General features: G+C 44.8%; 1 protein-coding gene across 1 annotated transcript in view; it reads left to right on the forward strand.

The window, feature by feature from the left end:
* LOC135223608 (lipase 3-like) overlaps window positions 1-10436 on the forward strand; it is a 211913-nt gene that overhangs the window by 112038 nt on the left and 89439 nt on the right. Inside the window, exon 4 of the mRNA XM_064262196.1 lies at window positions 1337-1434. Coding sequence (XP_064118266.1) covers window positions 1337-1434 — 98 coding nt within the window. The remainder of the gene's footprint in view (window positions 1-1336; window positions 1435-10436) is intronic.

Below are 10436 nucleotides of genomic sequence, written 5' to 3' on the forward strand. Positions count from 1 at the left end.
ATAATTTTTTATTATTGTATAGTGACTGCTACTACTTTTATAAATTTTTTCAAATTTCCTTAAAGTTTACCGTAGACCAGTTTTAGTTAGAATTGTTAATTTGGCCAATTTGCAATATAAATAGAATTTTGTTGAAAAAGTAACATTTTTTTTTGCCACATTTGTCTCAGAAGTCAGTCTAGAGGTGCTCATTTAGAACATTAGGAGATATTTAGTTTTTGGATCAGTTATATGGTTGTGAAAGAAGTTTGTAAGGAGTTTGTGAGAAATCAACTTAAAAACTTATGCATGTGTGTAGATTAGTGGAATCCAAACTACAAACTCCAAAATATGATTAGGAATATGATTTTTACCCATGAGATGAACAACATAAAGTATTGCATGGCATGGCAGTGCCATCTCTTGCTGGCAGCCTTCTAGAGGTGCTCAATTAGAAAATAAATCCCCAAAACCTACTCCTCCCCTAGCTGTAAGGGCCCACTTTGCTTACTATAAATGAGAGGGGGGGCCCCCCTAAGGTCACTGGCCCCTGGTTTAGGGCCCCGCACACCCTAAATCTGCCCCTGTTCAAGGGAGCTGTAACTGTTATTGACTCATATTATTTGCAAAATATTAAAATTTATCATGAAGTTTGAAGCCCTTAGTCCTATCTTTCTGACGGGGACGCTTTCTCCTGAACCAAATATACGTATTGTGATAGTAGTAACTGTGCTTTCTATCGTATCATTAGTTGTTAGGAAATTCTGCTATTTAATTTTGTAAGCATAAGGTACACATTGGTGTATTGGAGTGCACTTTCATATATGAAGGTGGTAGTTGGCTTTAGTTTTGGAATGTCAGCATGATAAAATTAATTTGTTTTGGGATACTTGGTTACTGTTAAAGTGGAAACCCACTCAGCCTCCCCACATCTTAGTGGGTGGTCATAAAGAAATCTGACAGAAATGTAAACATTCCATTGCCACCTGGTGGGAAGCAGATGATTACAGAGACTTTCCTAGCAGGTTAGCCAAGCATTAAATTTTTATTTTGGCGCAAAGATACATTTATGAGCTAACTTTTAACGGTAGATAAATATCCAAATAATTTTATCATGAAAATTATCATTTTGCCTTTGTGTTAACAAAATCTGGCTTTCCCTGTTATTTTCTAACATACCATATTAATGAGAGTATTTTGTCATTTTTTATTCTTTTAGGAATAAGAAAAGTCTAGAGTTTTGTAAGTTATGTTGCACATGATACTTCTTTACTTGGCTGTGAAATGCATTGTATTAACATTAATTTTGTTAGGCCTTTGTGTTAACACAACATTGTTTCACCTACTATTTTTCCAGTTGGGATGAAATGGCAGAATATGATATTCCAGCAGTTATTGATTATGTTCTGGCAACAACTGGTTATTCTCAGCTTTACTACATAGGACACAGCATGGGTTTGTATTTAAAGAATTGTTTGTATTTTAACATCCTGTCTTTTGTTGCAGATTTGAAGAATGGAGTAAAATCATTCTGGTCTATTTAGAAATTTTATTTTAATTATGAAACGAAAAAAAGTAAACTAAAAACCATCAGGTATTTGTAATAATGAAGACTATATACATCATTTGCTGAAGACTTAAACTTAATTTCTGGCTCAGCTCGTGTCGCTGCGCGAAATATCCTTTAATCTATTATTTCTAGGGTAAAAAATGTACTAACACATACCAGAGACTAAATAAAATAAGAAAAAGGTCAGTTGTAACTGACTCGCTCACCCTCCAAGAGTGTCGGTATGAACTAGGCGAGTGAGACCACTACCACGAGCCAAATGCCTATAGAAATCTCCCACTACAAAAACCCTCCATGAGGAGAGCCGACCCACAGAGTGAGCAGCTCGTACTACTACTACTCCATCCCATGCTGCCGACTGCTGCGCCTCTGGTGGCCATCCTTTTCAGTTAGCGCACACGAGTCACACGTGCTATTTTTCTCTCTGTGTTTTTTTGTGCCCTTTCGTTGGATTTATCTATAATGGAGCGTGCAGCTATCGCAGCAGCTAAGTTAAGTACTCAGTATTTATGGTTAGTTGGTTTTTTCCGGCCCTGAGTCAGTATTTGCCGTTTTTTAGGTATAAATACGAACTCTGGGTCGGAAGCATGGCAGCATGGTTCTGCCTCGTGGTGGGTTCGTTCTTGGTCTCCCATACCTAGAACATCCCCTTGTCTGTGTACGTTCTATATTAATTATCCGTTTTACTTAGGGTACTGTCTACTCAGGTTTGTCATGCATGCATGTCTTTTACCTTATGTAGGCTTCTTCCTTCCAGACCCTAGATCCCGGCTCTTAGTATCGCCTCTGACTAGCTTTGAGTGGTAGACTTTCCTTCGGGTTAGTCGTACACTCCTGGAATTTTTTCTCCTACTATATTGTTTTCTTTCTTTTAATTTTATTTATTGTACCATGTATTTTGTTATGGTTAGGTTAGTTAGGCGTCTGGCTTAGCCTAGGTCCTGGCTCATTGAGCCTTTTCTACGCTCATCAGTTCGGTTGCTTCCCTATAGCTTCTCTCTGATCAGCTGGTTTTGGCCAGTGGGCCTATATGCCACTGGCTTTTCAGCTCAGTTGCTTCCCGATAGCATCTCTCTGATCAGTTGGTTTGTCCTAGGCTTAGTTGTCTTGTTTTGGTCTTACCGCCTCGTGGTCACTACGCGATCACGAGTCAGCCAGACGCCTGCCCAGTCACTCTTTCCCCCCTCACGCTCTTCCATAGAGTCGGGGGAGGGGGGGTGGGTGGGTCGGTGCCCATGCTCGCTCCACATACCCGAGCCTGCTCCCTCTCTCCCCCCAGGCGGAGGGGTCAGGGAGGAGACGGGACAGACCCAGACTGGACTCGACCTCTCCGGCTTCTCGGTCCGGCCGGGTGGTAATGTGGTGGGGGGGTACTGGCCTTTCCCCATCCGTTGCTTCCTTGTCGCTCGTTTCGCTCGAGCCTGTATGTTCTTCTCGCTCTTTCCCACCTTACTAGGGCTCCTTTCCTGACCGGAGTCCTGGCATCCAGCGGAAAGGTTGTTCCCAGTCCACAGTAGAGTGGACCGGAACATACAGTGGGTCCCTGCTAACCATTAACGTATTGCTGAGTTACTACACTCCGCTACGCACTGGACTTGGTCCGGTTCGTTTGAGTTTTAGGTTTAAGTGTTATTAGATTAACTATAAGTTTTATCTTAAGTACCTTAAACCTTCCCCCCCCCCTCCCTTACGAGTTTTACCGGATCTCTCCGGGATTATAGCCTATTCAGGCGAAGCAGGGAGGGGTTATGCCCAAATTTTTTGTTTTTTTCCGAGCTCCGGCATGCAACGGAGTTCTCCTGACCTTTAGCCTGTAAGTGATGTTCTTTAAGATACTCATGTGTCTTCCCACTTACAGGCCACCACTGTGAGCATCCGGGATGCGCCGCCACACTTCAGGACCCATGTGGACACGAAGTTTGCCGGTCCCATGCTCCTATGCGCGACTCTCCACGGGGACATCCAGGTCTGGTACCATGAGACGTGTACCATATGTTATGATCTGGTGAGCCAGCTTTTAGATGGGGTAAGTATTCCATCTCGGTAGATGCTCCGCTTCTGTTTTATGCTTAAGTTTTCATCATTCACTTTAACTTAAGCATCTAAGTTTAAGTTATACTTTAATGTTTTAGTTTTAAGTGATTCTTAAATCTAATCTACGCCCCTCTCTTCCAGGCGCCGGCAGTGAGGGATACCGCACTGGCAACCCTGCGGGCCTGGGTCGGCGGTTTTGGGAAGAACGCCGCCAAGGGTATGCCCTACATCTTAGAGAAGCGGTTGGCACTGTTAATCTTCCCCTGGAGGCAAGGCGACAGGATACGTTCGACCAGTAGAGGCGGCCCCGACTATCGCCTTCATCCAACAACAGCTGGCTGCCTCATTAACTGACCAAGACCAGGATATCTCCACACGGACGTCGCGACTTTAGATATTAATGTGGAACCTATGGTAGGTGTAGACGACCTGTTGGTCGAGGTAAGTAGGGTGGACACCCAAGGGTCACCCTTGGGCGTAACTGTTTCTTCTACTCCTGCAACCTCTCCATCCTTCCAAGGCTTTACAGGTGATGAATTGTACTACTCCGTCCTGACGCTTCGGTTAGACCTAAAGTCAAGGGTCAAGCAGTGAAATCCTTGTCTAAGACGTCGTCGTCGTCTAAGAAGACGACTTCGGCTTCATCCTCCTCTCGTAGTCTCCGCTGGAATCCCGGAGCAGACAGGTCTAAAGCTTCTAGCTCCGGCTCTAAGTCCTCGAGGAGTAAATCCTCCAGAGAGAGATCTCGCACCCCTCCCCGGCAGAGTCACCAGTTCCGCTACCCTTGGTTCCGATTCAGAGCCACCCCTCACCTCCCGCAGCAGCTCCGGCCTTGGACTCCAATGCTTGGCCTGTTGCAACAGGTGGGCGACCTGGTTGGGTCCCTAAAGAGTAGCATGGAACAAATGATCTCTCGTTTGTCGGATAGGATTACGTCCCAGGACTCCATTATAGCCGGACTGAGAGAAGCCCCTCTAGCCTCTCCCCCCCCACTTTCCCAATACGAGTGGTAACTCAGCTTCCTCCGTATGACTCGCTTCCTCCGTTCTCGATGAACAATCCATGGAGAGTAGCGTCATACGCCCCCTTCCAAGACGGTCCTCATTTCTATACCGGAATTTGGAACTCGAAGGATAGAGGACTTCGAGTTCTACCCGGCAAGACCTCCAGCCTCCGTTCATAGGCTACGCAAGGCTTACAGCGTCAGCCTGGTGCGGGATGATAGGGTACCAAAGGAGACAGTCCTCTTACTCACGAGACCAGGCTCAGAGAGAATGGCTCAGGTGTTTAGAGGACATGGATTGTTCTATACCAAGATACAACCGTTTTAAGAGTCCCTTTACCATTTTCACAATGGATGAGAGTACCCCGCTCCCGTTCCTGACAAAGATCGCGAGGTCTACCATCCCAGCGGCCCAAAGGGGAACCCATGCCTCAATTGAAGGAAGCAGATCCCACATCTCCGTTGCTTCCCTCAGCCGTTAGAATTGTGGGAAGACTTGCCGAACACCTTCTCAGCTGGCAAACTCAAAACCAGGACTGTGCTATGGATCAGTTTGGTGAAAAGCTACCCAGGCTCCCAGATAGCCTTATTCAGGCTGAATTTGATGCGAAATCGCGATTAGCCAGGTCAATTCACTCTATGGCTATGTCCGAGGTAGCGACCATAGCCTATGGCTCAGAAACCGCTTTTTAAACTCATGACCAAATCCCTGACTCAAACGGTACAGTCGGATATGTTTGAGTTTGCCACTTGCTAGAAACGAATTGTAGGAAACATGTCCTACAAGAGGCAACCATTCGACATGAGCCGAATAGGTTACTCTCGTCTAACATCTGGGGAGCAGATCTCTTCCCAGAAGCTATGGTGAAGGAAGTCCAGTCAGAGGCTACGAGGCTGAACCAGAGCCTTAAGGACCGTTGGGGCCTTACGGCTAAGAGGAGGCAAGACTTAACGCCTAAAGGTAAGGGACAGAGGAAAACCTAGGCGTTTCCATCCTTACCAGAAAAAGCAGCCACGCTTTTCTCAGCAAGTTCCAGCGGTTGCCCTTAGTGCAAACAGCCCAACCTTCCACTTCTAAAGCTCAATCACAACCAATTTATGTGATATCCCCTCAGCCTCAGCCCTCCACCTCTTACGCCATCTCTCCGGCTTACAATCAAGCCTTCGAGGAGTCAAGCTTCACAGAAGTATGACCGCTCGGGTAAGGGAGGCAGGGGTAAGCGTTCCTTTCGTGGGAGAGGATCGGGAGGCCCCTGGCCCCTTTAATAGGGGAAAGCACTTCAGAGGAGGCCGAGGCGGTTTCCAGAACCAATGAAGAACTTCAGGTAGGAGGGAGGCTGTTTCACTTTCGCCACCGGTGGAACTTCAGCGAATGGGCTCAGAGCATAGTGTCAAAAGGCCTGGGGTTGGAGCTGGGGTGACGACCCACCTCCATCCAGACTTTCCGTCACTTCCTTCCAAGGAATTGACAGAGTACGCAGGAGGACCTCCTTCAGAAAGGAGCTATAGCGAGAGTCAAGAGATTAAAATTTCAAGGTCGTTGTTCAGCGTGCCAAAGAAAGGCTCACAAAAAAGAAGGGTAATCTTAGACTTGTCCCGCTTAACTTAGCCATCCGCTGCGACAAGTTCAAGATGCTCACGATATCCGCAGGGTGCGGGACCCACTTAATTCCCGTGGGGCCGTATCCACCTCTATCGATCTTACAGACGCCTACTATCATATCCCTATTGCAAGACACCTTCCGTCCATATCTGGGTTTCAAGATAGGAGACCAGGCATTCTCCTTCAAGGTAGTTCCCTTCGGACTCAACGTGGCACCCCAGGGTGTTTCACGAAACTAGCGGATGTGGTAGTGCAACAACTCAGGTCTCAAGGGATTATGGTAGTAGCGTATCTCGACGATTTGGTTGATCTGGGCTTCACAGTCGAGGAATGACAGAGCTACACTGAAAGTGATTCAGTTCCTGGAATATCTAGGCTTCAAGATAAACAGGACCAAGTCAAGACTCACTCCAGAGTCAAACTTTCAGTGGTTGGGCATTCAATGGAATCTATCCTCCCATACTCTGTCGATTCCCATCAGCCAAAAGAAAGAAATAGCGAAGTCAGTCAAGCATTTTCTAAGTCACAAACTGGCGTCAAGGAGGGCTCAGGAGAGGATCCTGGGTTCTCTCCAGTTTGCATCAGTGACGAACGTCTTAATGAAAGCCAAACTGAAAGACCTAACCAGAAATCTGCGCTCACGAGGCAAATGTCAGGTCCAGGGACAAACTGTCCTCAGTCCCTCTGATTCTAAGAATCGACTTCGGCGTGGGCGAAAGTCAAGAATTTGTCAGTGTCAGTACCCTTCAGTTCCCTCCACCAGGGATCACCATCCACACAGACGCGTCCTTAAGCGGTTGGGGAGGGTATTCCCAGGTCAAAAAGGTTCAAGGAACTTGGTCACCTCAGTTCCAGTCAGTTCCATATAAACGTACTGGAGGCAATGGCAGTGTTCTTGACTCTAAAGAGGTTGCGCCCACCAAAGTACTCCCACGTAAAGCTAGTTCTGGACAGCGCAGTGGTAGTACATTGTATAAACAGAGGAGGCTCCAAGTCACGTCATCTAAATCATGTCATGGTAGCCATCTTCTCCCTGGCAGACAAGTTCAGTTGGCATCTCTCCTCCACTCACATAGCTGGAGTGAGAAACGCCATAGCAGACCGCGTTATCCCGATCAGTTGCCCCTAGAGTCGGAATGGTCACTGGACAACAGTTCGTTCCAATGGATCCTTCAAAGAGTTCCAGGGTTACAGGTGGATCTCTTCGCATCTCAAGCGAATCACAAACTGCCGTGTTATGTAGCCCCCAACCTGGACCCTCTTGGCCTATGCCACGGACGCCCTGGCTCTAGACTGGAACAACTGGAAGAAGATTTATGTCTTTCCTCCAGTGAATCTTCTCATGAAAGTTTTTAAACAAACTCAGGACCATTCAAGGGTCAAGTGGCTCTAGTAGCCCCAGACTGGCCGAAGAGCAATTGGTATCCCCTAATTCTGGAACTGGGCCTTCGTCCTATTCGGATCCCCAATCCCAGGCTCTCCCAGTCAGTACTAAACGAAGACTGTGTTCGCTTCCTCAGGGATTCTCAAAACCCTAACTTTATGGATTTCATGAAGTTTCGGCAAAAAGAGATGCGGAATATTGACCCTCAGAATATTCTCTTCTTGGAATCCGATAAAAGGGATTCAACTTTGAGACAGTATGATGCTGCTGTCAAAAAGTTAGCAATCTTCCTGAGAGAATCAGATATTAGAATCATGACAGTTAATTCAGCTATATCCTTTTTCAGATCCTTATTTGAAAAAGGTTTAGCAGCTAGCACGATTACGACAAACAAGGCAGCCTTGAAAAAGATATTTCAATTTGGGTTCAACATAGACTTGACAGATTCCTACTTCTCGTCTATTCCTAAGGCATGTGCTTGACTTAGACCTTCTGTAAGGCCTACGTCAGTTTCATGGTTCTTAAACGATGTTCTAAAACTGGCTTCAGAAACCGATAATGACACATGCTCGTTTTATAATGCTCTTAAGAAAAACCCTGTTTTTATAAGCTTAGCCTCAGGAGCAAGGATTTCAGAACTGTCGGCTTTATATCCAGAGATCCGGGTCATATTCAATTCCTTCCCACCAGGGGAAGTCCTACTTTCTCCGGAACTAGCTTTTTAGCAAGAATGAAGATCCTTTGATGAGGTGGAACCTTGGAAGGTACTACCCCTTCCACAAGATGTATCTCTTTGCCCAGTTACAACCTTACGAGCCTTTCTGTCCAGGACCTCCTCATCCTTATCGGGTCCCCTTTTTCCCCAAGAGGAAAAAGGTGGAAACTTTATCCATTAAAGGCATCAGGCAACAAATCCTGTACTTTATTAAGTAAGCCATCCTGACTCTTTCCCGAAAGCACATGATGTCAGGGCAGTAGCCACCTCAATTAATTATTTCCAACACATGAACTTCGATGAGTTGAAAAAGTATACCGGATGGAAATCGCCGACAGTGTTCAAACGTCATTACCTTAAGTCCTTGGAAGCTCTGAAATTTCAGCAGTAGCAGCGGGTAACATAGTTTCCCCTGACTCTAGTAATTTGTAGTAGAAGATTCAGTCCTCCTTTCTACCTTGGCCCTCACCCAACAGTTCGTCTATTCCTGCCGTGTTCATTTGCATTCACCTTGTGTCTTAGCTGCTTTTATGATGATTGTAGTGGGTGCCCCTTATTTTTTTGCTAGGGACACTCAGATGATTATAGATACTGATCTCATGGATGGTACCCCCTTATTTTGATGCTAGGGGATACATCTTATTTATAATGGTTACGGGTTTTGTATATTAAGTCATATACATTCCCCTTATATATTATCATATTGATTACTTTGTTCATTTGATTATTTTAGTTGCTATTATTATTTTTGATACATGCCTTTACACAGATACCATTTTGTTACATGTAAGCCATTTTACCTCTGTACATATGTAAATTACCTTATGATAGAAACATGATTAGAATTAAGTGTAATTCAAGCATATTTCTATTTTTGTATCACTGTGTATTTGTATCTTTTTAGCAATTATATTCTTTTTTATATTTATTTTCTCTTTTATTTGAGACCTATTCTGATTTATTTTATTACTTTTGTTTACTTTTGTTTACAATCTTGTGCTATTTCTCTGGTACGATTTCGCGCAGCGACACGAGCTGAGCCCAGAAAAGGGATTTTGACGTAAGGAAAAATCTATTTCTGGCATTGGCTCGTGTCGCCAGCGAAATCCCACCCTACCCATCCCTTCGCCCAAGATTGTCTGCTAACTTCAGGATGGCCACCAGAGGCGCAGCAGTCGGCAGCATGGGATGGAGTAGTAGTAGTACGAGCTTGCTCACTCTGTGGGTCGGCTCTCCTCATGGGAGGGTTTTTGTAGTGGGAGATTTCTATAGGCATTTGGCTCGTGGTAGTGGTCTCACTCGCCTAGTGTCATACGACACCCTCTTGGAGGGTGAGCGAGTCAGTTACACTGACCTTTTTCTTTATTTTATTATTCTCTGGTATGTGTTAGTACATTTACCCTAGAAATAATAGATTAAAGGATATTTCGCTGGCGACACGAGCCAATCGCCCAGAAATAGATTTTTCCTTACGTCAAAATCCCTTTGTTTTTACACTGGACCCTCAGTTATGAAAGTACCCAACTTCATGTGTTTGATCCACTTCGTAAACTATGAGATTCACAGCCGGTGGCCCGGTGCTTTTCCAGAATAAAATTACCCCATGGGCAGTTACCTCCAAGAACAACTACCCCCATGGACAGTTACCTCCAAGGAAATTACCCCTGTTGTATGCAGAAAAGGATAACTTTTAAAATATATCATGATAGTTTTTTGGGTCTAAATCTTGTTTCAATAATTTTATGCTGTTTGGAGAAAAAGATAACTTTTAAAATCTAGATAGTTTTTGGCACTAAATCTTGTTTCAATAATTTTAGCTGCTCCAGAAAATTAATATATACAGTGTTCTTTGTATAAGTCATCTTTAACATTTTACCATTAAAAATATATTCCTACAGCCAATACAGAGAGAGAGAGAGAGAGAGAGAGCACTGAATGGCAACATCATATATCTTGACCATCAAGAGTGAAATTATGAATTATTTCTGAGACAGAGAGAATAATGGAAGGAGAGAGAGAGAGAGAGAGAGAGAGGATGAGAGAGAGAGAGAGAGAGAGAGAGAGAGAATGACTCCTAGACTCTGACTCCTTCCCCTCCGCTAGCCAATTCATATATCGAACTGTCTTTTACTCTCTCGCCCTCCTCCC

The sequence above is a fragment of the Macrobrachium nipponense genome, chromosome 10 (genome assembly GCF_015104395.2).
Source record: "Macrobrachium nipponense isolate FS-2020 chromosome 10, ASM1510439v2, whole genome shotgun sequence".
In the NCBI taxonomy this organism is placed as follows: Eukaryota; Metazoa; Arthropoda; class Malacostraca; order Decapoda; family Palaemonidae; genus Macrobrachium; species Macrobrachium nipponense.